The 24,043-nt window shown below is 53.4% G+C and overlaps 10 protein-coding genes across 12 annotated transcripts; 7 read left to right on the forward strand and 3 right to left on the reverse strand.

Moving 5' to 3' along the window:
• Nucleotides 1–1,629: 1,629 nt before the first annotated feature.
• LMH87_010962 (uncharacterized protein) lies at nt 1,630–2,507 on the forward strand (the record flags this gene model as incomplete). Of its 2 annotated transcripts, none has more annotated exons than XM_056200024.1 (5): nt 1,630–1,818; nt 1,886–1,929; nt 2,005–2,022; nt 2,317–2,332; nt 2,400–2,507. In XM_056200024.1, 5 exons carry the CDS (start codon nt 1,630–1,632, stop codon nt 2,505–2,507), a joined length of 375 nt encoding a protein of 124 aa, XP_056051915.1. The 2 variants fall into 2 exon arrangements, with proteins under 2 accessions (XP_056051915.1, XP_056051916.1); XM_056200025.1 differs by having other exon boundaries at nt 2,014–2,022.
• Nucleotides 2,508–2,840: 333 nt separating this feature from the next.
• On the forward strand, nt 2,841–3,849 carry LMH87_010963 (uncharacterized protein; the record flags this gene model as incomplete). The annotated part of the gene is made up of 3 exons (XM_056200026.1): nt 2,841–3,056; nt 3,123–3,539; nt 3,604–3,849. 3 exons carry the CDS (start codon nt 2,841–2,843, stop codon nt 3,847–3,849), a joined length of 879 nt encoding a protein of 292 aa, XP_056051917.1.
• Nucleotides 3,850–3,950: 101 nt separating this feature from the next.
• Nucleotides 3,951–5,528, reverse strand: LMH87_010964 (uncharacterized protein; the record flags this gene model as incomplete). 2 transcript variants are annotated; one of them, XM_056200027.1, is made up of 5 exons in its annotated part: nt 3,951–3,975; nt 4,036–4,423; nt 4,488–4,745; nt 4,802–5,051; nt 5,109–5,528. In XM_056200027.1, the coding sequence occupies 5 exons, from the start codon at nt 5,526–5,528 to the stop codon at nt 3,951–3,953; spliced, it is 1,341 nt and encodes a 446-aa protein (XP_056051918.1). The 2 variants fall into 2 exon arrangements, with proteins under 2 accessions (XP_056051918.1, XP_056051919.1); XM_056200028.1 differs by lacking the exon at nt 3,951–3,975 and having other exon boundaries at nt 4,032–4,423.
• A 745-nt stretch (nt 5,529–6,273) lies between these two features.
• LMH87_010965 (uncharacterized protein) lies at nt 6,274–8,142 on the reverse strand (the record flags this gene model as incomplete). Its single annotated transcript, XM_056200029.1, has 5 exons — nt 6,274–6,735; nt 6,791–7,907; nt 7,958–8,006; nt 8,063–8,080; nt 8,133–8,142. 5 exons carry the CDS (start codon nt 8,140–8,142, stop codon nt 6,274–6,276), a joined length of 1,656 nt encoding a protein of 551 aa, XP_056051920.1.
• A 491-nt stretch (nt 8,143–8,633) lies between these two features.
• On the forward strand, nt 8,634–11,177 carry LMH87_010966 (uncharacterized protein; the record flags this gene model as incomplete). Its single annotated transcript, XM_056200030.1, has 5 exons — nt 8,634–8,913; nt 9,403–9,654; nt 9,706–9,850; nt 9,902–9,915; nt 9,967–11,177. 5 exons carry the CDS (start codon nt 8,634–8,636, stop codon nt 11,175–11,177), a joined length of 1,902 nt encoding a protein of 633 aa, XP_056051921.1.
• Nucleotides 11,178–13,450: 2,273 nt separating this feature from the next.
• LMH87_010967 (uncharacterized protein) lies at nt 13,451–14,102 on the forward strand (the record flags this gene model as incomplete). Its single annotated transcript, XM_056200031.1, has 2 exons — nt 13,451–13,675; nt 13,800–14,102. The coding sequence occupies 2 exons, from the start codon at nt 13,451–13,453 to the stop codon at nt 14,100–14,102; spliced, it is 528 nt and encodes a 175-aa protein (XP_056051922.1).
• An 821-nt stretch (nt 14,103–14,923) lies between these two features.
• Nucleotides 14,924–17,124, forward strand: LMH87_010968 (uncharacterized protein; the record flags this gene model as incomplete). Its single annotated transcript, XM_056200032.1, has 4 exons — nt 14,924–15,064; nt 15,152–15,336; nt 15,397–15,637; nt 15,694–17,124. The coding sequence occupies 4 exons, from the start codon at nt 14,924–14,926 to the stop codon at nt 17,122–17,124; spliced, it is 1,998 nt and encodes a 665-aa protein (XP_056051923.1).
• A 366-nt stretch (nt 17,125–17,490) lies between these two features.
• Nucleotides 17,491–18,786, forward strand: LMH87_010969 (uncharacterized protein; the record flags this gene model as incomplete). The annotated part of the gene is made up of 1 exon (XM_056200033.1): nt 17,491–18,786. One exon carries the CDS (start codon nt 17,491–17,493, stop codon nt 18,784–18,786), a length of 1,296 nt encoding a protein of 431 aa, XP_056051924.1.
• A 601-nt stretch (nt 18,787–19,387) lies between these two features.
• Nucleotides 19,388–20,779, forward strand: LMH87_010970 (uncharacterized protein; the record flags this gene model as incomplete). Its single annotated transcript, XM_056200035.1, has 4 exons — nt 19,388–19,853; nt 19,917–20,392; nt 20,477–20,617; nt 20,681–20,779. 4 exons carry the CDS (start codon nt 19,388–19,390, stop codon nt 20,777–20,779), a joined length of 1,182 nt encoding a protein of 393 aa, XP_056051925.1.
• A 170-nt stretch (nt 20,780–20,949) lies between these two features.
• LMH87_010971 (uncharacterized protein) lies at nt 20,950–23,074 on the reverse strand (the record flags this gene model as incomplete). The annotated part of the gene is made up of 4 exons (XM_056200036.1): nt 20,950–21,285; nt 21,337–22,151; nt 22,202–22,578; nt 22,638–23,074. The coding sequence occupies 4 exons, from the start codon at nt 23,072–23,074 to the stop codon at nt 20,950–20,952; spliced, it is 1,965 nt and encodes a 654-aa protein (XP_056051926.1).
• Between the last annotated feature and the right edge of the window lie 969 nt (nt 23,075–24,043).

Here is a 24,043-nt window from a genome sequence, read left to right on the forward strand (position 1 = left end):
TTGGTGGCGAGCTAGAGTGCTTACCTGCATGTCCTTTGTGGTGCAGAGTGCGCGATCGCTCGTGATAGATTGGATGATGCAGACTCGGCACATAAAATAAATAAAAATCCGAAAATAGACATTCTTTAAACATGAGCTCTTAGGAAAATAATTACTGCGCCTAGGTATCTCTAAGGGTTACAACTGCGCAGACGAGTACCGTGCTACGATTCGGCTCAGGTGAGCACAGACGTGGTCCAACTTACAGGCCAGGATACGTGTATGATTTGCGGCCCAATGTAAAAAAAGCATCGAATTTGATAGATTATGGCCAGTTGTATACACTTTCAACATACAGTCCGAGGTCTGAAGAGCCGGCAGATCTGTTTTGCGGCCTTCGCCATCGGTACCGCGAGCATAGTCTTTGCTCTACTTGCCCAAGTGACTGTCCATCGCCACGTCAAAGATCAGGCCGGCCGCAGGATACGGTGATCCCGGTCACTGATGGAGTGGCCACCGGGTCGGCCCTTGCATGGCCATGGCATCACAACACTCTGCCTAGCTGGCGCTTTATCAATGACAACCTCCCCCCGCCACCGCGTGCGAGCGTCGTATGATGAGGGGAGGGGGGTGTGGCCAAAAAACAAAACAATCGGTCGCCCATCGGGGCGTCAGCAAAAGCCCCAGGAACAACGAAAAAAAAAAAGGCCTCGCAGGTAGGCTTTTTGTCGATGGAGTCTGGCGCGCCTCGCCGCTACTAAGCTGGGAAGGACTTGCCATTTGTGGCATCGACGACGACTTGGTGATGACACTGGCCAAGGCAGTTGCCCCGATCACGACATTTTTTTGGCTCCCGTAAAAGCAGCACCGCGACTCTGTGGCATATCGAGCTGCCGCCGAGTTTCGCAGTTCGTGCTAGGCAGAAATTCAGCGCGGGACTGGGCAACCCAAGCTAAAAACAGCGTGACCTGCAAACGCATAGCAAGCCATCGCCGAGCGAGGAGTAGGGTGGTATGCCAACTCAGCAAATGTCGGGCAGATGACCTGCAACTACATGCAGGCTGAGCTTGTCTTCTCTCTTGCCTGCACACCGCCCGTTCCCCTTTCCACCACTGTATGCAGCTGCATGTACTAACTCTATAAATTACTAAAGCTTTATTATCATTATTATTTAATCCTTTAATCAATTTATTTAATTGATTTCTGTGTACCTGTCATACACCTTTTTCGTATTATTTTCTGTTCCCCGCCGGCGTCTGATGGCCTCCGATGCTGTCTGAGACATGCTTCCTTTTCCCCCGCCCACCAGCCGGGGAAGACGTCCGGGGAAAGACTCACCAGACCAAGGAAAAATGCTCCGTGATTTCCGATAATGGCCAGTTATGCCTTTGGCAAAGAAGAGACGAGCATGTCGAGCGGAAGCAGCAACAAAGAGAACCGAAAGGGTCAAACAATGGAGAGTCGTCTCATCCAAAAAAACCTATTTTCTCAAAAATTTAACCTCTACAAAAGCTCGCTTCATCTTAGATTGCCGGTGCATGTTCGTATCAACACCAATAAGCGGTGAAAATCCCCCGACACATGGCCACGCCATGGGATGGGGCGCGGCGGGCGTCACAACGTCTCACGGCACACCAACTTGCGCTCTTTATGTCTCTGATCCCAACGGGCGCCCAGCTGAATGGGCCAGTGGCTGCTACCTCGGCCCTCTATGGCCTGTACAGACTTGCCTCGAGTACCGTCAACCTGTTGATTAGGCTGGCATCAGGCCAGTGGGAGAACGCCGCCACGTCGCCACGTCGCTGGCGAGTCTTGCGCCCGCCACACGATGTAAGCTTCGTACGTCGATGTACGCACACGCAGACTCGCACAAAGACATTACAATCTTCATGCTGCATCACCCTAGAAAAACAATACCGTCTCTGTTTTCTCCGAGCCATCGCCATGGAGGTAAGCTGCATCTGCATGCAAGCACCCGGCGATTATTTTTCGTCAATCAGAGAATACTACGGGCTGACCGTGCAGCCTCGTCAGCCTTATCTAGTCGGTTGTACACTCTTCCGGTATTACTATAGAAATCTTGGAGGACAATCGATAGTGGGCATCATCGAGTGTCCCTCTCCGGCTACATTGTAGTCCAGGCAGCCAGCTTCCCTGCAAAGAAACAATGCACCCTGAGGCTTGTTGCAGAAACCACGCAATGCTCTCCAAAATCGACAACAAATCATCAATCCCATTTTGGAAAACGCTCATCTTTCTCATCCTTGCTTCGATTGTGGCTGAGCAGCAGTTCGCCTCCACAGCCCTGTCCTCGACATGGTCGACATGAGGAACCAGCACTGACTTCTCAAAGGTAAGGTGAGCACCCAAATATAGAGAAGCTGAAGGCAAGAAATCCGACCAATACGTTTTTAATGAAGTTGTTTCTGTTCAAAACATGCCAGAATTCCACCTCCATAATGATGCTGATTGGCGATTTCGTACTTGTCGGGTTCCCCAGCTTAGCGTTGCCCCAGTCGTTTTCCTGAATAGGAAAACGACATCACAGCCACGGCATGCTGCCCCGGTCGCCATGCGGAGCAAATCTCGGATCATAGCGCAGTTTCAGGGCGATTAATAGCAAGAACCTGACGACGCTTCCTACAAGCTGAGTCCGACTTTGAGATAGCTGGACGCTGTGCAGGTGTTGCGTCAGCACGTCGCAAATATTGTCCTGGCTGGAATCCGAGTGGTACGAGCTGTCTATATAAGTGTCGGCATGAGATCGCAGAATACGTAAAAAATATTTGCTGCTCTAATCCAAGGCACATCATTCTTCGTCTCCAATTCCGAATTGAGCAAGCATCAAGCCCACAAGCAACATGGCCAACGACGATAACTCCATCTGGGTCTACAGCCCTTCGTTTCCTCTGGCGGTTGTAGGATGTGTCGTCTACAGTATTTTGTTCATCACAATCACTTACACGACTTGGATCAAGCACCGTGCGTGGTTCTTTTCTACCGTGGTGGTCGGCGCTGCGATTGAAGTGGCGGGCTACGTCTGCCGCGTCTACTCGGCCAAACACCAGACGATCCTCGTGAGTGAAGCCAAGGAAGGTGTTGCGGCAATGCAGGAACTTGAATTGCTAATCTTCCTATGTCAGGTTCCGTACATATTGACACTGACTCTGACTGTCCTCGCCCCCGTCTTCATCGCGGCCGGCAACTACCTCCTCATCAGCCGCCTCATTCTCAACGTCCTCCCGCCTATCCACCATCGTATCCTCGGCATTGCCGGCCGCCTCCTCACACCCACATTCGTCACGTTCGACATAGTCTCTTTCCTCGTTCAGGGTAATGGATCGGCCATTGCGAGCGCAGGCAATTGGACAGGCCCCAAGGAAAAGATTGGGAGATATACCTTGATTGGTGGTCTGTTGCTACAGCTTCTCGCCTTTGGGCTATTCCTCACCGTTTTTGGTCGATTTCATTTCTTGGCCACTCGGTTCGCCGTGCCAGAAGCACCTAGTGGCTGGCGCAAGGTCGTCCGTGCCGTCTACATTTCCAGTATTGCCATCATGGTGAGTTTGCAAATTTTACTTTTGTTTTTTTGGCTTCTGAGCTGGTGGATCTGACATCGTGTAGATTCGTTGCATTTATCGAGTCTGTGAGTTTGCGGAAGGTATGAATGGCTACGCTTTCCGCACTGAGTGGCTATTCTGGGTATTCGAGACAATCCCAATGATCTTTGCCATCGGAGCGTTTTGTGTCTGGCATCCCTCGCAACATCTCCCACGGAACGCGCTTCTCTCGAAGAAGGCAAGGGCAAAGGAGCATCTCTCCGTCGAGATGGCTACGAGCACATCTACTTCGCACGAGCAAACGGTTTAAGGAGAGGATTCTACACCAAGCTGGCAGATTTTGCAGCCGAGATATCGTCAATTACGGCAAATATGGCAAATATGGCAAACAAGACAAACGATTCGAACAAGTCAAATGGGAATAATCTTCTCATAGCTGTAAATTTAATACCGCTGAATAATACCAGGCTTTCTGTTCCTATTTCTCCAAGCTTACAAGATCAATTCCCGCAGCGTTTCCCCCACAAGCTTCACCGTGTCGCCGCCAGAGTCAACCAACTTCATCTCTCCATCATCGATGCATTGGCGAGTAAAAGTAACAGGCCACAAGCCGTATGGTTTGAATTCCTCGGGTAGCTTTTCCTGTATTCTTTGTGTCCAAGTCAAGAGCATCATCTTGATGTAGTCGTACACGTTTTTCGGTACTGCAGCTGGCGCCGCTTGTCGACGTTCTTGCAGAATCGTCGTGCCCATCACGTAGTCGAGCACAATCATGTGCATAATGAGCAGGCGCCCAGTGTAATTTGACTCGTCGATGAAGGCGGGGAACTGCTCAGCGTCAATATCGCACAGTACGTCGTATATGCGGGTATGCTCATAGAACGCTAAAGGCCACGTCAGAATCGGGCGCCCGGAGTCACGACGTTGCAATATAGTCTGCGGACTTACCGCTCACGGGGCTTTGTAGAGCCTGGGTAGCAATGCTTCGCATGATGGCCAAATATTGCAATTCTTCAATGCTACGGCACAGCGGGCCCAGATTCTCAAGACTCCCCAAGAACCCTCCGATTGCCTCCTCATCAAAATGGGGAATTGGTCTGTCGAGGGGAACTACTTTCATCAGTTTATTGAGATATAGTTCCTTTTCGAATTCGGCAAATCTCGATGACGCGTATTGGCCCGACGCATGTGTACCTATGAGGTTACCTAAATGACGGTCAGCCGGCGACAAGATCAAACTGCGACGTAAGGGGGAGGCTTACAGCCGCGGATCATGGTTAAAAAGTCGTTTAGTCCGTCTCTCATTTGAGTAGCCTGGAATGTCAAAACAAGAGCAGTCGCGAATGCGGCATCTGCGTGCTCTCTCGATTGGCCAGCAGTCGAGATGAACTTTTTGAATCCTTCCAACGCCGTGACGCGATGCCGCAGCGCCGCTCGGGTGTAGCTGTTCGGAGTAATGATTGAGAGATGCGAGGCACCCAGACCGAGCATTGCGTGCAGCAAAAAGTCGTACTATTTTCTCCGATTAGACTTGGTAACTGCAGGTCGCCACGCTGCGCTTATGCGTACCTGATGGGCCATCTGCGAGACCTCGCGCCAGATATCCCAGCCATCCAACGGCAACGACGGGTATGCTGAAAATATGAAGTGCTGAAAGAAACGCATGTCGTCCAGCGTGAACCACGACGGGTCGCAGCTGAGCGTCTTTGCTGGCTTCTGGCTTACAATCAGCGCCTTCAACGGCTCCTCTCGGCGGGCTTTGACCTGCAGCTTGTTCTCAAAGTAGAGACAGTCGTAGCCCAGCCGACGGCACGCGCCGCAAGCCGGCGTGACCTCATCGCACTTGACTTTGCGCTTCTTGCAGTTGGCGCATCCTCCGCGAGACTTGGTGTGACCTTTGCGAGGAATCGGGCGCCGCTTTGCCCGCGTCACCACGTCGGAGCACCCGGAAGACGACGCCGGCGTGCCTGGGGATCCCGAGTCGGACATGTCTGGCTGTGTCACGGTTTATCGCGGGGCCGCCAAGAGCAAGACTGGAATCACTAAAATTGAGATGTATCGCGCGACTAGAGGCTGGGATGTGTCAATTCCCTTCGTCGTACCACACGTGCTCCAAAGCACCGTCCAAGAAGTCGAGTGCCAATGCCCAAGTTCCAGCGTTACTGCAGTCGCACAAGTCGTCTCGAGAGAATTCGCGATAAAGTGTTGCAGGTTGGATGGTATGGCAATTAACACATCAAGAAAAAGGCCCCGAGACCCCCTCGTCGATGTCGGCATTAAACTCAAAGTGGGCTGCGGTACGGGTGCGGCTGAGCAGAGCAAGGATTCCGCCGACAGGTATTTATTAGGGCGGCCGAATCCTGAGGGGATGACGCAGCCTTATGAAACGCGAGCGTTGGCAACGGCCCTGGGTGGCATTAACTTCAGCCCATTGTCAAAAAAAGCAACAATGTGGATCTGTGCAAGGAATTTAGGGCTGCCGCTCAGACGATATTCGTAATGCTGTCAGGTTGCCAGGGCCGGATCGTTGCTTGCCCCATGAGATGGAAATAGACCGAACGCGTGCTGGGCTGGGATCCATCAGATTGCACAGCCTCACTCGCAGGAACCGATCGGATTCAGGGGCGGACTCGTGGTTGCTGCCAAAACAAGAATGATTCTATCCACTATTTACTTTTTTCCGTGGTATATTCCCGTCTAAACTTTTCTTTTAATCTCGTCCATCGTAACTCCATTACCATTCGTTGTCTTCCGACCCGGCAATGATAACATTATTAACCTTGAGCACCATGCGGCACAGTTGCGTAGCCAGCTGGAGCTGCTGCTTCTTGCCGATCAAAGGATCAATAACGAAAGCCTCCTTCATGTCGTTGCTTCCACGGCCCATGCAGTCCACGCCAAGCCGGCCGCGGGTTCCGGAACCAGCCTTTACCTGCTGGCTCTTAATTTCTGCCAGTGTCGAGATGGGGTTGAGACCGCTGTTCTCAGCCAGGGCCATGGGGACGGCATCGAGGGCCTCGGAGAATGCGCGCATGGCGTACTGCTCCAGACCAGCCGTCTTGCCGGCGGCGTCCTCAACGGCGAGAGAGCATGCGATTTCAGCAGCACCGCCACCATAGACAACGCGATTATCTTTGACCAAGTTGCGAACAACGCAAAGAGCGTCGTGCAGCGATCGCTTGGCCTCGTCGATGAGCTTGGGGTTAATTAGTATTTCCTCTCGTAGCGACTGCGTCCCGATTATGACTTACCATCTTGTTGCTTCCGCGCACGAAGACCGTGACAGCTCTTGTGTTGGCGCATTCCTCGATGACCAGCATCTTCTCTCGTGTCGTGCCAAAAGTAATCTCCCGAACAATACCGGCATGGCCAAGCTTCTCAGCCTTGAGGTCCTCGAATCGAGGAACGATGCGTCCGTTTGTGGCAATAGCGATGAGCTCCATCTCGGGGCCGCCGACCCAGCGGACAGCGGGAAGCTTGTTCTGTAGAAGCAGGTGGTTGGCCTCGTCGTCGAAGCCCCACTGGCAGATGGCGAGGTTGGCGCCCGTATCTTTTATTTGCTGGATCATCTCGATAAACTTCTCTTTCTCGTAGTTCTGGAGCTTCTTGAATTCCTCGACGCTGGTAATGTCGAGGTGGTGCTTGGTCTTGGGCTTAGGAGGCTCGAAAGCGCAGGTAAGGATAGCAATCTTGGCATCCTTGACTTCGGAGGGCATCTGGGGATGAGAAAAGTCCTTGTCGATGATGACACCCTTGACGAGAAGGGAGTCTTCGAGAGCGCCACCGACCTTGCCATCCACCTTGATTAGCTCGAAGTCGACGTCCTTGCGCTCCAGGTCAGCGACCGAGAGAACAGCGTCGACGGCAATGTTGGCGAATTGATCGTGAGCCATGGATACAATCTTGCTACCCAGACTGGTGCGAGCAACCTTGACCAGGTTGGCGGTCTCATCTTTTGTGAACTCAATCTTATCGGAGATGTTGTCAAGCTCGGCAATCGCAATGTCGCAGGCCTGGTCGTAGCCATCCGCGATTCGGATAGGGTGGATGCCCTTGTCGATGAGATCGGCAGCCTGCTCCAGCAGAGCACCGGCCAACACAACTACACCGGTAGTGCCATCACCGATTTCATCGTCCTGAGACTTGGAGAGCTCAACCAGCAGCTTGGCGACATGGTTGCTAATCTCCATTTGTTGCATGATCGTAGCGCCGTCGTTCGTGATCGTAATGTCGCCATCAGGTGAAATGAGAATCTTATCGAGACCACGGGGTCCAAGAGAGGATTTGACGATGTTGGCTACAGTTCGTGCGGCGAGAATATGAGATTTGACGGCCTCGTTGCCATACTGGCGCCTCTTCCTCCCCTGGCTGCGAAGCAGTTAGAATGCAGTCGCGATTTATGGCTGGACGCAACTTACTCTCTGACGACGATGAAAGGGCGACCCTGCTCGTCCTTCATCATCGTAGCTGAGGTCAAAGTCAGTGTCCTGGTCGGTCGCGCAAATGGCGGTGGTGGCTCTCACCGTTGTTCATATCCAGATCTATGCGGGTTAGCTTCAGGGCGCCGTTTGTGCAAGTTGTGGGCAGACTCACTCAACGACATTTTGGCGGCGAATCGTCTTTGCGACGATGTTTGCTGGTAGAATGGAGTTGAAAGTCCTTGGAACAGCCAAAATATGCACCAAGGGTTGACGGTTGAATATAGCTCCAAGCTCTTCTACGCGAATCCGTAATTTTCGAATCTTTGGGGGGGCATCCTGCAGCCTGCAGCTAGCGGGACACGGCGAAATGAAAAGTCCGCTAATTTGTTCCGCACAACCCCTCGCTAGGCGGATGCTTTGGTGGCGTGTGCCCCGCGCCAGTGGCGGGACACCAGGCCCTGCCCCTCCAAAGTCCAGCTTCGAGCGAGCTGCAACCTCTACCCGTAGCATCAATATTAAATTCCAACAAGCGCCACCAAACTTTACTCCTTCTACAATCTTGTATATATATCCCTGACAACCTGTCTCTTCAATTCTGCGATTTTCCCTTCGACTTGTTTTCCTGCTACGCTTCTCTCTCGATCGACCGATACTGTGACATCATCCCGCAACAATGGCCTCGTTTGAAGACGACGATTTTTATGACCCTCATGAGGATGACTACGAAGGGGAGGAAGACGATGGCATGAGCCCTGAGGATAGGGTCGCCATGGCTACCGCCACTGAGGAAGTGAAAAAGGCACTGGGGGAAGATGCCAGCAAGGTGTCTGTAGCACAAATACAGGAAGCTCTCTGGCACTATTATTACGATGTGGAAAAGTCGGTGAGCTATCTCCAAAAGACTTTTATTTCACCAACACCAAAGCCTACTCCAAAGAAGGCGGCACCTGAAGGTATGTTTTTGTCCGATTTTTCTTCCTCGTCAGCTGTGGCATGTGGTGGCGCCACTGGAGCAGACCTACGAGGGAGCGAGCGCGGAGGATGTCGAGCTGGGCAAGGTTCTTCTCAGAGATCAACATTTCCTGTTTTGGAAGCACCAATTATCCCGATAGCGGCCTATTTCTCAGACATGCCATGGCTTGAGACGCCTATCGACAGGCATACTACTTTCATCGCTCCTTGTACACCGCGTGGCGGCTTACTGGGAGGAGGAAGCGATAGTGCTCCCAAGATGTCCAAGCTTCAAGCGTTGGCTGCTGCCAGAAAGAAGAAAACGGAACAAAAGAAGGAGCACGATAAAGAACTTAAAGCAGAGAAAGGATTACAAGATTTGTCAATATCCTCTCAGAAGCCTGCTGGACAGACACAAACACCATCTGTTTCAACATCCTCTGCACCAATACCAATGCGAAAGGGAAATCATGTCGAACCAAAACCTTCAGCCGAGCCAGTTGCTCTATCAAGCAGCAATCTAGATGAGCCAATGCATGGCATGGAAGCCCAAGTCGATGCAGTTGGCCAGCGCCCTACGCCGTCCGCGTTTGCGCAAACTTTAGTTGGGTCTGCTCCAGGGGGGGGCCAAAAGCAGAAGCAAGATGTCTTTGCCATGACATATGCATCATCGCCGACATACCTCGCGTCTGCTTTCTCGGAGCCCAGTCCAGATGACATTGTGCTCGCTGCGCAGGCGAAAGGTTCGAACTTTGCAAGGGCAATTTAGAGGGCTAATTCTAATGTCTCCTCAGCGGGCAAAAAGGTCACACCTGCTGCCAAAACAGCGCCTAAGAAGAAGGCGGATGGTACAGCAAAAGCTGATACGAAGACGGACGACGTTGCGAAAAAGGTCGCCGGCCTGAAAGTCATTGACGTGCCGCCTCCCAAAACGAAAGGGTTAGATGTTGTCAAGGAGTATGAGAAGAGCGGCGCTAAGAAGAGCACTAGCTTTGTCGTTGTCGGTATGTTAAGCAACTGCATCGAAAGTAGGGCATTGCTAACATTCTCATTAGGTCATGTCGACGCCGGCAAGAGCACACTGATGGGTCGTCTGCTTGTAGACTTGAAATACGTTGACCAAAGAACCGTCGACAAATACAAGAGAGAAGCCGAGAAGAGTGGCAAACAGTCGTTTGCTCTGGCCTGGGTCATGGACCAGCGCAGTGAAGAGCGCGATCGCGGTGTCACCATTGACATTGCCACCAACTATTTCGAAACCGACAAGACAAAATATACCATTCTCGATGCACCCGGCCACCGCGACTTTGTGCCCAATATGATTGCTGGCGCGAGTCAAGCAGACTTTGCTATTCTGGTCATTGACGCAAATACTGGCGCCTACGAGAAAGGGCTCAAGGGCCAAACTCGCGAGCATATTTTGCTTTTGCGAAGTCTTGGTCTGCAGCGCGTTATTGTGGCCGTCAACAAATTGGACATGGTGGGGTGGTCAAAAGACCGCTTTGAAGACATTACTCAGGAGGTAACCGGCTTTTTGACCGGCCTGGGCTTCCACGACAAGAATGTCGACTTTGTCCCTATTTCCGGATTGGATGGTGAGAACATTGTCAAGAAAATCACTGCCCCTGCGGCCTCTTGGTATGAAGGCGGCACTTTGCTTGATGCTTTGGAGACATCGGAACCAACGACAGTTCGAGCGCTAAAGAAGCCGTTCCGGATGGCCATCTCTGAGATTTTTCGCTCCCAGCAGCAGGGCACAACAACCTTGGCTGGTCGCATCGATTCCGGTACTATCCAGATTGGCGACTCGCTCGCGGTGCAGCCCAGTGGAGAGACGGCCTATATCAAATCCATCATGGTCGACACGGACGCACAAGATTGGGCTGTTGCGGGACAAAACGTCAGTATCGCGCTCACGGATATTGATCCCATTCACATCCGCGTGGGAGACATTCTGTGCCTCGCAGCTAACCCCATCCCGTGCGGCGACACTTTTACAATGAAGGCCATGGCCTTTGAGCATTTGATGCCCATGCCTGTGGATCTCCACCGCGGCCGCCTGCATACTCCCGGTCAACTCCAGAGTATCACTGCTTCGCTGGACAAGGCCACGGGAGATATCATCAAGAAGAAACCCAAGGTGATCCAGCCGGGCGGAGTTGCCAGAGTCGTGGTCAAGCTCAATGAGAAGGTCCCATTGGAGGCAGGACAGAGAGTGGTTATCAGAGCTGGTGGCGAGACGATTGCTGCCGGCCTACTAGAATAAACTTGACGAGACATGAAATAGACTTAGACTACTATCATTCCTCGACTCATTAGTAGATTGCTGGTATATCTGTCCATCTGAGTGACATTGTACGCGTTGTACAAGGCAGCCTCCAGTTTCCCTTTTTGGGGAGGCATGACAGCGGTATGCTGATCACAGGTGACACCGTGACACCTTCCAACGATGCAAGGCTGAGACCAAGGATTGCATGCCCGCTGTAGCAAGTCAAAATGATGGAAGTGAACAAAAGCCATTGACATCTCCAAGCTAGCATCCGTGCCTGTCACAGATAGGCTGCGTAATGACGCCAAGGTCCTTGGGCCTGGGGCGTGAGAAACACAGTCATATGCTTGCCAATGGCAAAACTACAAGGCTCACTTTGACTGTCTCGGGGTCACAGTGGCGCGGCGAGCCTGGCTGCATTCTGTCCTCTCCGGCCGACGTTATTACCAGGTGGCCTCTGCGATTGGTAGCCCCCGAGCTTACCAGTGGGTGGTGCCAGCGCTGGCGAAAGAAACGCCATGCAGCTCCGGCACGGTTTAGGTTTAGTCAGTTGGGGTAGTGGCCAGCTAGTGAACCAAGCGTAGGCCACGGTCGCAGGGCTCACTCCCCAAGTTGGCCATCTGGTCTCTACACAGAAAGCCGCTGCGTGGCACAGAGGCCAAGGAATGGTGATGGCTTCATGGGTGAGGTGTTTGCAAAGCCTGTGAATCATGCCATGAGTCACATTGGAAGTTGCAGAAGCTCATGGAAGGTGTCCGTGGCCAAGGGGCCAGGGCAGATTGCCACGATGGTGGCGGGCGATGAGGTAACTTGGTCAGCGGTGGAGCCGTGAGCTCTGGGCGGTGGCCTTTGAGCAGTGCCGCACCAGGGGGCTGGCACTGTGTGAGCACTGTACTGGTAGGTGTGCGCGCAAGAACAAAGGACGGGCTTTGAACTCGGCTCAACACTGTGGCATTGCATTTTGCTCAGAAAAGGAATTTCTGACAGGTTCTTTGTCGCGACACCTCCAAAAGAGTGATTATGGATCGCAGAGACTTCGGCGGTAAGCTTCGGATCGGCAAAGTTCGCGAAAGGATCATGTGCGAGAATATGGTGTGCGCTCGACAATCTCTTCCAATGCGGAATTTTACTGGACTGGCGCTGTTCCATCCTCATATAAGTTTCGATTTGCTTCCCTGCAAGCAATAGGCTGCATGAGAAATTGAGTTTCTCCGAGTTGCGATCCTCGGCATTTTCCGTAATTTACAGGGTCCAGACCTTTCAGTTTCAGGACAGGGGAAACGCAATAAAGAATCTCCAACGTTGGCATTAAGTGTTTTCGGTAAATTTTGGCTCAGCGGTATTAAAGTATTGGCTTCGCGATGTTCGAGACAACATGTTTCTATACTTTGCTAATCTAGCCGACCCCCATACATGTACATGTTCATGCCCTTGCTTTCAACGGTGACTTCAAGTACATTTTTGAAAGGCTCATCATGTAGTCATGTCAGGACTACAATGAACGCGTCTTGGTTGTTTTAGTGCCTAACTAGTCACGATTCTATTTGCCGGAATCACTTAGAGTCAGGTCGAGAACATCCCGGACCTGAAGCTAACTTAAGGTTCAGTGTTATAAGTCGCTTGATATGGTAACACAAAAGAGAAAGATCGGTGCGCTATTTAAGCCCCATATGGCAGGTACACTGCTATATTGTTACATAGAGTTTATTCCTTTCAAACATCGTAGCGTTGTACTATATGCCGACACTCATCGTGGAGCAACAAATACCGCAGCACAAGTTATCTGTCACTACTTTCGTAAAGTAGCAAGCCTCATCGGCGCAAATTGTATAGCGCCATTCCATAAAACGATTGCAGATATTTGCGCTGGTACTCTTGTCCGGCAGGATTATACTGGGCGAGGACCCCTCGCGTCCTCCTTACATGAGTCGAATGCCCTTCGACGATCGCTTCAACAGCCAAGTGCGCTTGGCAATGTTTTCATCGCGCTCACCTGGCTCAAGGATTCGCGGCAGAAATTGAATCATGAGGAGTGCGGCAGTATTTACAAGAAATCTTCGGCCGGTCAGCGCGAGTTGGTAGGCCTCGACCGTGGCATTCGCCCGCACGTTAGCGGTGCGAGTGGCTTCTATGACATGTCAATGGATGAGTATGAAAGGGGCATCCCCAAAAGAAAATCAACTACTTATAAATAGACCTCATCATCTGTTCAAAGTTACAGCAGCAACATCTTACATAGACTTTTATTTTTGTACATGCACGCTTGTACAATGTCTACCAACGTCCTCACCAAGGCTGCCGTTCTGGCGCTCGCCGCCATTGGCTCCGTCTCTGCCGCGCCTCTCGAGGTCCGCGCCCACGAAGACTTCCAGGAAATGATGCTCAAGACGACCAACTGGTACCGCTCGCAGCACGGTGCCGAACCTGTTTCGTGGGACCAGGGTCTGGCCGACTATGCCGTCAACTACGCCAATACCTGCGCCAAGGGCCACTCGGTACGTAATGTCCACACAGCCATACTCGCTCTCTCATGCGCGGATACAACCCTTCTTCTTCTTCTTTCACACTCCCTTTTATTCCTCGAGAGTCCTGTTTCTAATGGTAAGTTCTTTCCTGTAGGGCGGCGGCCACGGTGAAAACCTGGCTTGGGGCAGCGGCTGGGCGAACTGGGCCAACCTGTTTGGCAACGAGCGCGTCAAATTTGACTTCGACAACGGCGAGCCCGGCAGAGAGACTGGTCATTTCACCCAGCTTGTCTGGAAGAGCACCAGCAGAATGGGCTGCGGCTGGGCCTGGTGCGACAACTTCGGAGAGCACTTCGTCGTCTGCTCGTACGAGAAGCCCGGCAACTGGGGCGGTCAGGTCCGCCAGAACGTTGGCCACCAGATCCAGGGCAGCCCTAACGACCAATTCCCAGGCTAGGCGCGTTTTTGAGATCGTCGGGTTCTTTACGTGCCTGGCGGCTTTCACTATCTGGCTGTAGATTGTTTGCAGTATTGTACATGCTGTCCTAACGATGAACAGAATGAGAAAAGCATATAGACGATTGCATACATTATTTTAACCAAATCGCACTGTATTTTTCGGCTTTTTGTTGCACCAAGTATTTGATCTTCCTTTTTCTTTCTTGCATCTTTGGATTTAGCTGAAATGCTACTCTGTACTATTTTGTCATTCGGCTGCACTGAGTGGCCAGAGCACTATTGTCAGGTTGATTTCCCGACATGCTTCAGCTCTGCGGGGGTGGAATCCGGTATGAAGAATGGGAAAAGTGAAGCAAGTAATTAAGTGAACACGTCGACTCAAGGGGCGGACGTGTGCATGGAAAACAAATCTGTCAAGTCTCCAGCTGCATTAAACAGGTGGCATCGTGTGCAGCAGCGGCACAGTGCGAAGAGGGACTCACCACCTCTCCACAAGCAACCCCTGTCACGTGGGGCAGCACCCTGGGCGGCCACTCGCTAGCGGCTTTCCGGTACCTTACAGGTGCAATCTGGCCTTTTTGTGCCATCTGGACACCTCGACGTTTTTTAGGACAAGCGCTCATAAAGTCAGCCCAGCGACACCAACTTTCTTTCCACTTCATCTCCATCTCCCAACTCTTCACCAGCCATTAACCCAGGGTAAAGTAGCTAGCTTGAGGATCAGGAATCGCATTTGTCTGGGACTTTTTTTCTTTCTTTCTTTCTTTCTTTCTTTTTACACAACCTTCACACAGTGGAGTGAAGCTTGCATTGTCCGCAATGGCTCGCTCTCGCAGTTCGTTGGCCCTTGGCCTCGGACTCCTGGCTTGGATCGCGCTCCTCTTTGCGCCCCTCGCCTTTGTTGGAACTGTCAACGCTGAAGTTGACGAGCGCGATGAATATGGCACCGTCATTGGTATTGTAAGTAGCACTTGGGAATGCTCGCGCAACTGGCTCCTCGCAGCATTGCGACCCCGTGGCCTCTTGACATTTTCTAACAGCTCCCAGGATCTGGGTACAACCTACTCCTGCGTCGGTGTGATGCAGAACGGCAAGGTCGAAATTCTCGTCAACGATCAGGGTAACCGTATCACTCCTTCTTACGTCGCCTTCACCGAGGATGAGCGTCTGGTCGGCGACGCCGCCAAGAACCAGGCTGCCTCCAACCCCTTCAACACTATTTTCGATGTCAAGTAGGCGCTCCCTTCCAGCATTTCTCATCTGCTTAGAGTCGGTCACTAACCGCTTCTTAGGCGTTTCATCGGTCGCAAGTTCAACGAGAAGGATGTCCAGTCCGATATGAAGCACTTCCCCTACAAGGTTGTCTCCAAGGATGGCAAGCCCAACGTCCAGGTCGAGGTTGGCGGTCAGAAGAAGCAGTTCACTCCCGAGGAGGTTTCTGCCATGATTCTTGGCAAGATGAAGGAGGTCGCTGAGGCTTACCTTGGTAACAAGGTCACTCACGCTGTCGTCACTGTCCCCGCCTACTTCAACGTAAGTTTTTCTCCGCAACTTCTCTAATTCTCGCAGACTGCTAACACACCCCACAGGACAACCAGCGCCAGGCTACCAAGGATGCCGGTGTCATTGCCGGCCTCAACGTTCTCCGAATTGTCAACGAGCCCACCGCCGCCGCCATCGCCTATGGTCTGGACAAGACCGATGGTGAGCGCCAGATCATTGTCTACGATCTCGGTGGTGGTACTTTCGATGTCTCTCTCCTGTCCATCGACGACGGTGTCTTCGAGGTTCTTGCCACCGCTGGTGACACCCATCTCGGTGGTGAGGATTTCGACCAGCGCGTCATCAACCACTTCGCCAAGTCTTACAACAAGAAGAACAGCGTTGACATCACCAAGGATGCCAAGGCCATGGGTAAGCTCAAGCGCGAGGCCGAAAAGGCCAAGCGTACTCTGTCTTCCCAGATGAGCACCCGTATCGAGATTGAGGCTTTCTTCGAGGGCAACGACTTCTCCGAGACTCTTACCCGCGCCAAGTTCGAGGAGCTCAACATGGACCTCTTCAAGAAGACCATCAAGCCTGTTGAGCAGGTTCTCAAGGACGCCAACGTCAAGAAATCCGAGATTGACGACATTGTCCTGGTCGGTGGTTCCACCCGTATCCCCAAGGTTCAGTCCCTCATTGAGGAGTACTTTGGCGGCAAGAAGGCTTCTAAGGGCATCAACCCCGATGAGGCCGTAGCATTCGGAGCAGCGGTTCAGGGAGGAATTTTGTCTGGAGAGAAGGGAACTGGAGGTCTTGTTCTCATGGATGTCAACCCCTTGACCCTTGGTATTGAAACCACGGGTGGTGTCATGACCAAGCTGATTCCCCGCAACACTCCTATCCCTACCCGCAAGAGCCAGATCTTCTCGACTGCCGCTGATAACCAGCCTGTCGTCCTGATCCAGGTCTTCGAGGGTGAGCGTTCCATGACAAAGGATAACAACATTCTTGGAAAGTTCGAGCTTACCGGCATTCCCCCCGCTCCCCGTGGTGTTCCTCAGATTGAGGTCTCCTTTGAGCTCGACGCCAACGGTATCCTCAAGGTCTCTGCCCACGACAAGGGCACTGGCAAGCAGGAGTCCATCACCATCACCAACGACAAGGGCCGCCTCACTCCCGAGGAGATTGAGCGCATGGTTGCCGAGGCTGAGAAGTACGCCGAGGAGGATAAGGCTACCCGTGAGCGCATTGAGGCTCGCAACGGTCTTGAGAACTACGCTTTCAGCCTGAAGAACCAGGTCAACGATGAGGATGGTCTCGGTGGCAAGCTTGACGAGGAGGACAAGGAGACCCTGATCGACGCTGTCAAGGAGACTCAGGAGTGGCTTGATGAGAACGGCGCTGAGGCCACCGCTGAGGACTTTGAGGAGCAGAAGGAGAAGCTGTCCAACGTCGCCTACCCCATCACTTCCAAGATGTATGCTGGTGGCGCTCCCGGCGGCGAGGAGGAGGGTGACTTCCACGACGAGCTGTAATTGCATAGACGATGGAGATGTGGGTTATTAGAGTGGTTTTTGTGTTTTCGGGCTACGGCGTGAAAGCTGGCACATTGTTTTGAATTTGCCTGCGTCTTGTATTGTAAAAGTAGACACATACCAAAAATGAAGTTAAAAGTATACAAGCAATAAGTTTCGGGCCGTGGTGCATGTTTGAAACGCAAGTGAACTGGTTATGGAGTTGGGCGAAATGCGTGGCGTTTGTTTGCTGCCGGCGTTTGCAGACGTTCACGCATCCCTGTATAACCTTCACTCTTCCTCTAATTTGCTCTCACAGATCTTCCTCCCACATCTAAAGTCTTTCACAAGTCTTCTTCAGCATCGAATAATCATTTCCAATCAACCATGAAGAGAGCAACTTCCGCTGAGCGGGAAACCCCCAAGAAGCGCCGCAAGTCGCGAGCTCCCTGCACCACTTCGCCCTCGTCGCGTCTGGGCACGAGCAAGTCTCTGAGTATTGGAGAAGCCAAGGCGTCCTCGGAGCTGTTTCAAAGGGTTATCCAGAGCCGCAAGATGGACAATCTCAAGGAGCCCTTCCCCACTGCGCATTCTGCACTCGAACCAGCAGCGGAGCTGCTTGAGACTTCGTCAGCTTCCAGCCCTCCCGAGAACCTGGAAAGCATTGTTCAAAGGCTTCCCCCTTCCTCTGGATCCGCAGACATGGATATGAGCGATGATGAAGCAGCCCTCCGCGGGAAAAGTACAACCTCGCGCGCTGCCTCGTCCGACAAGAAGCGAGACAAGGAAGAGCGTGAGCAGGATGACGACAAAGAGACCTTGAAGACGATCGATGAATCCACATTTGAGAAGAAGTCAGACAAGGACGGGGACCAGACCGAGATAAAGGAGCTCGAAATCGTTGCACCAAAGACCCCAGAGCCAAAAATGGGTCCCGACGAGCCAAAGTCTGAAGATGTCAAAGTTGTTGCAACACCGCGCCGAGGCTCGGGTGCATCCGCCGACGACGCCATGGAGCTCGACCCCAGCCCCTCTGCACAGCTAGAGCGCGAGCACCAGCTCAGCCAGCAAGTCGTCAGCAGCCAAGCCGCCAGCAGCGAAGACGGCATGCCGGAGGTTGGCACTGTCGTCACCTCTAAATGGGTTCTCGAGAAGCTCGCCAGCCTCACGGCGGACACGCTCTCCTCCGGCCGTGATGCCATCGTCCAGGAGCTGCAAGGCATGAAAGCCGAGATTGAAAATCTCCCCAGGGCCGAGATGCAGTCCCAGCACGCGGCCAACCCGGCCGCGCAGCGCCTGCAGATGGTCGAAAAGCTTATCGCGCCGCAGCTCACCAAGCTGCCGCCGTACGCCTGGCGGGCCTACAAGTCCAAGCTGCTGCGGCTGTGCGCGGGGTCCCAGATCCACAACATGGACCACCGGCAGCGGCTGGAAAAGGTCAAGGAGATTGTCTACATGCCCGAGGAGATGGAGCTCGTGCGCAAGGGCGACACGGAGCGCATAGCGTGCGCGGTTCGCGTGTGCGCCACCGTGACGGAGATTCTGGGCCGCGACGACGAGATTGTGCCCGAGGAAATGGCGGAGTGGGTGACGGCGCAGCTCAAGGACTTAGTGTGGAAGGTCAAGGTCACGTCCGTTTGGCGCAAGTACTGGCCGGACGCGAACGACGTGGTGGCGGCTTGAGCGTGGATGGATGGATATTGGGTTGGTGTGAATTCGGGCGATGACTTGCTTTTCTCCTCTTCGTACTATGGACTCTATGGGCTCAAGATTTATGGATTTGGTTTATTTACCTTGCTTCGGGGGGGTTTTAGTTGCAAAATGATGAATTCGACAACATGGCTAGCAAACAGAAACTTACACGAGATCGAAGATGGTCACAATACGATTAAGTAATGGGAGCGTAACAGCAGGAACAGCAGCAACAATACAGAGCTCGATGCATAAATCTAACCTTTGAAAAACTGTCTACACTGATTACACACTAACGACTCTATCTGCTTAATTCATTTCTAATCACGATGATACTTTAGTCGAAGGTGTCAAAGGTTGGATACAGGGTAGGCTGATAGTCACGTGCGCACGCGCTGGGGCCGACGCGAGTTGGCGCGACTTCTTAGTCCGATTCAATTAAGCGTGCAAGTATGACGACATGAGGCATGACGGCGCGCCCCTTGCACATACCAACGGCTTTTATCAAAAAGTGTTGAAACCGCTGAAAGCTCCAGGGCTCAATTCCGTACCATTCTAAATAACACAGTTTTTTTTCCGATTCGCAAAAAAAATGCCTGCTCGCAAGCGCGCGGCAGAGAATGCCGTCACAGAAGATGCCAGGAGTTCACGGCGCCGGTCGGGCCGAGTCTCCAACACGCCGAAAAAGAGCTCGTACTGGGAAGGCTCGGACGACGAGGAAAACGAGAGCGACGACGAGAAGCCCGTGAAGAAGAGGGCGAGGGTTTCCAACGGCGGCCGCAGCGCGAGTGCCGTAAAGAAGAAGCAAAAGGAAGAGAGCGACGAGGACGAGTATACGGCAGAGGCGCAGCTTGCGGCGGAGGCAGAGGAGGATGACGACGACGACGACGAAGAGGCGGACGAGGATGATGAAAATAGGCAAATGAAAGTCACAATCGTGCCACTGGAGCAGATGAGAGACGAAGGCGGCGTGCCGTACGAGGATCACAAGGTACACAAGAACACGATGCTGTTCCTCAAGGATCTCAAGGCAAACAACCGACGGCCGTGGCTGAAATGTGGGTAATTCTAAAAAAGAAAAACCGTCGCAATTCTTTTCATGTATACTGATCCTTAGGCAGCACACGACGGCGAGTACCGACGCGCCTTCAAGGACTGGCAGACCTTTGTCGACGCCACCACCCAGACCGTCGCCTCCTTCGACGCCACCGTCCCCGAGCTGCCCTCCAAGGACGTCGTCTTCCGCATCTACCGCGACACGCGCTTCAGCAAGGACCCGACGCCGTACAAGCCGCACTTCTCCGCCGCCTGGTCGCGCACCGGCCGCAAGGGGCCCTACGCGTGCTACTACATCCACGTCGAGCCCGGCGGCCGCTCCTTTGTCGGCGGCGGGCTGTGGCACCCCGAGGCCGGCCACGTGCACAAGATGCGCCGCAGCATCGACCGCCACCCGGAGCGCTGGCGCGCCGTGCTCGGCGACGAGACGTTTCGGCGCGTCTTCTTCCCGCAGGTGAAGAAGACCGCCGGAGGCGCCGAGGCGGTGGTCAAGGCGTTTGTGGGCAAGAATCAGATGAATGCGCTGAAAAAGAAGCCAATGGTGAGTTTTTTCTTTTATACCGTGGTCGCGGACTTTTTTTGTGGTTTGATTTGCTGATGATTTCCTTTTTGGGAAAAAAAAAAGGGATACGATGTGACGCATCGCGATATTGCACTGCTCAAGCTCAAGAATTACACGGTTGGTACTTCGATTGATGAGGATATACTGTGTAGGGACGACGCGCAGGAAAAGATTGGCGAGTATATCCGCGCCATGGAAGGATATGTGAGTTTGCTTTTCTTTTGCCAGCACACACAAGGCAGGGAAGAGTTGGCTAACAGATGATAGATTACATTTGTCAATAGCATCGTCATGCCGGATCCTGGGCTTGACGAGAGCGACAGCGACGAGGACGAGGACGAGGACGAGGAAGAAAACGACGACTGAAGTACGATGCCCTTCAGCACGAGAACATTACAAGCAAAATCGAGTTTGGATCATCCGTCACGGCATTGTATTTCTAATCATGTACAACTAAATGAATATCTACGCAGAAAATGGCGTCGCCAAATTTCACTCATCACATCCGCATCACATAAACCGTCACAGACTCGGCCTCAAGCGCAGCCGCAGACGTTAAACTGCCCAACGCTCGGGTCGTGGTCGCTGACCTGGCCCGCGTCGTCCTGCCAGGTGTTGAGGTGCAGGTGCTCAAACTTGGCATTCTTGCGCAGGGCGTTGCTGGCGTACATGTGGTCTAGGGTCTGGCAGTTCATGTCAAAGAGGTAGCTGTAGCGCTCCGCAGGCGGCGTGCCGACAATGTCGTCCATGTTGGCCAGGCCCGACTTGTCGGCAAAGACGCGCATGGGCTGGACCTGGGCGAACTCGTTAAAGTCGCCGGCGGCAATAACACGTGCCTTGGGGTCCTTGGCGAGGATATCCGCAATAAAAGACTAGCTGGGGGTTAGCTTTGGTGGTGAATGTTAACAGGGACGTGGACTTACAGCAGCAGCTTCGTTTTGAGTGGTGCGCTTCTCAACGCCCTTGTTCACAGGAGGGCGCTGGTCGCCGTGGAGCGTGGACGAGCCGCCCTTGCTACCCATGTGCACATTGACGGTGAAGAAGACTTTGCCGCCCTTCTTGGCCTTCCACTGCGCGGCGAGGGGCTTGCGGCTATTGTCGTACGCCGTGTTGCTGGGGTCGATGCGGCCGGGGTTGTACTTGAGCGCCGGGCCGTCGAGGACCTGGTTGGCGTCGGTGCTGCCGCCCTGTTTGGGCTGGTAGAGGTCAAGAACATCAACGCGGTATAGGTACGCCTGGCGAATGTTGCCACCGGGCTGACCTCCATCCTGGTTGTTGACGGGATCGACATTGGTAAAGTTGTAAGCCACGCCAGACTCCTTTTGCAAGGCATCCGTCAAAGTTCCGAGCGTGAGGCTGGCCGACGTGACACCGTCGTTGGTGGGACCGGAGTCGTCCTGGACCTCTTGCAGGAAGATGAGATCGGGGAGTCGGAGCTTGTGGACAATCTGGTCGACAACCCGGGGCAGATGGGCCGAGTCGGGGGCCAGGTTCTCTGCGTTGTACGAGGCGACGGTGACGCCTTTGCAGTTGCCCGTGCTGTTAAAAGCAATGGGAGGGAACTCGGTGCTAGCCTCGACAACGGGGGCGATGGCGGTAAGCGGAAGCAGGCGGTAAAAGCCAAAGGCGTTGTAGACGACGCCGGTCACGTCGCCAAGGTAATCGCCGAGCTTGGTGTTGTTGGGGTTCTGCGAGCCATCGAGGGGCGAGCCAATGGTGATTGTCTCGGGGTTGGCATCTGGCGCGAATTAGTGAGAAATTATACAACTGGGCCGCTGCGGTCCTCACCTCCTTCAAGCATGGTGATGCCGCCGTGAGCATTGACGCCCGTCGCGTTCCAGTTGCCGCGCACCCAGACATCGCCGAAGCGGTTGGGACGGCTAGTCTGGTACGCGCCCTTGACGGTGACGAGCTCGCCGAGCAGACTCTGCCAAAAGTCGAGGCCGTACTTGGTCGGGTCGAGGGTGGGGTTGGACTCGGAGACGAGATTAACAGCATTGGGAACACCAAAGATGCCACCGACATCGAGGCCGGAGTAGTCCTGCGTCGGGGGCGAGAGCGTGTCGACAGCAATGACAAGAGGCTTGACCGGGTTGCCGCTAGAGCGAACGACGACGTTGGTGGGACGGCTGAGCTCGGTGAGCTGAATGTAGTTTTTGTTGGATCTGCAGTCCTTCGATTAGCACTTGCAATTGCAGCATCCGCGATTAAACTTTGTCCTCACCTGTACATCTCGATGCGGCCGTCGAGCGAGATCAAGTCGCCGACCTTGACGCTGCTGATGATGTTTTTGCCAAAGACGTAGAGACCCTCCGAGGTGCGCGCATCGTCATCCGGCTGCAGCGAGCGGAGCCAGATGCCATTGTCGTTGGACGCCGTAACGAGGCCGGTGACGTTGGTGACGTTTTGCCCGTTCAGCGGCGACACAAACTTGTTGCCGTTGATCTCGGCGATGGTGGCGGCAGCGATCGAGGTGGCGGCGGTCAGCACTGCGCCTAAGACGCGACCCAGAGTCGCGGGCTTCATTGTCGATTTTTCTTTTGGCAGCGTACCTGGGTAGTCGATGCTGAGAACGTCGGCGAAAGGGAACGGTGGTGTGTATGTACCTTGGGAGCCTATTTGTATGTATGCTCCCCCCCCGGATGCTACCCTCCTCCGCATCCCGTCTCGTCACCGAAGAAATCCAATAAGGACTTATCAATGGCCATGGCAGCTTTCAGCTACGCAGCTGGAACTAATGCAGACGGCGCCCCTCTTGGATTTCTTGGCTCGCTCTTGATGGCGTTTTTGGCGCGGGACGGACCAGAAACGTGGGCTTGGCCAGCTCTCTCACGGCGCGGGGAGAGGACAGCTCGGGGGTCTGAGCCATCTGCATTGGTGAAGTTTAGTTGCGAACCAAATAGTCTCTGAAGTAATCGTCCCATTGTGACGGATGCGTTTTGCTGGTTTTTTTCTCGGTCTAGTCGCGAGCACGCCGTTTGGTCTCCTGTCGATCTGCCTGTTTGGTGTCAACGTTTGCCTTGGGGTGGTGCATCGATCGGCGGACGCCGATGAGGGGAAAGACGAGACAGACAGGCACAGGCGTCGAACATGCTTAATTTAGCGGGTTGCCTGCAGCGGGTTACAGCGGCCTATCCGCTGCGAGAAGCCCCCAAGAGGCGTCGAAAGGCGCAAACGGACCCCACTAAATGCCGCTGAAGCTCAGGTCCAGGCCGCCACGTTGGTCCGCTAAGATGCCTGCGTTGCTTCACGTGTTGCGTCCTCCTGTCGAGCGGCTTGCAGGGCTCTGGCTCCCTTTTGATTCGATAGGCGCCATTTTTGATTAATCCAATGGCGAGGCTCGCAGTCATTATGCATCATATGCCTTAACAAAGCTTGATACTTGATAGCATGATTTTTCCAAGTCGAGCTTGGCGCTATTCCTTTTCACGACACACCAACGGGGGAATAGCACACGTGCAATACTGCCAATTTCGGGCATTGGTAGTCTGAGGAACTGGTAGCCAATTTTGGTCTTGTACGAGATTGCATTAGATGATATCAAAGTTGATGACTATTAATGGCTAGGATATACTGGTGGATATGGCGGCAGTTGGTGCAACTGTTTAGTGCCGACAATGTCGGGTGGAA

This window comes from Akanthomyces muscarius, chromosome 4 (genome assembly GCF_028009165.1).
Source record: "Akanthomyces muscarius strain Ve6 chromosome 4, whole genome shotgun sequence".
In the NCBI taxonomy this organism is placed as follows: Eukaryota; Fungi; Ascomycota; class Sordariomycetes; order Hypocreales; family Cordycipitaceae; genus Akanthomyces; species Akanthomyces muscarius.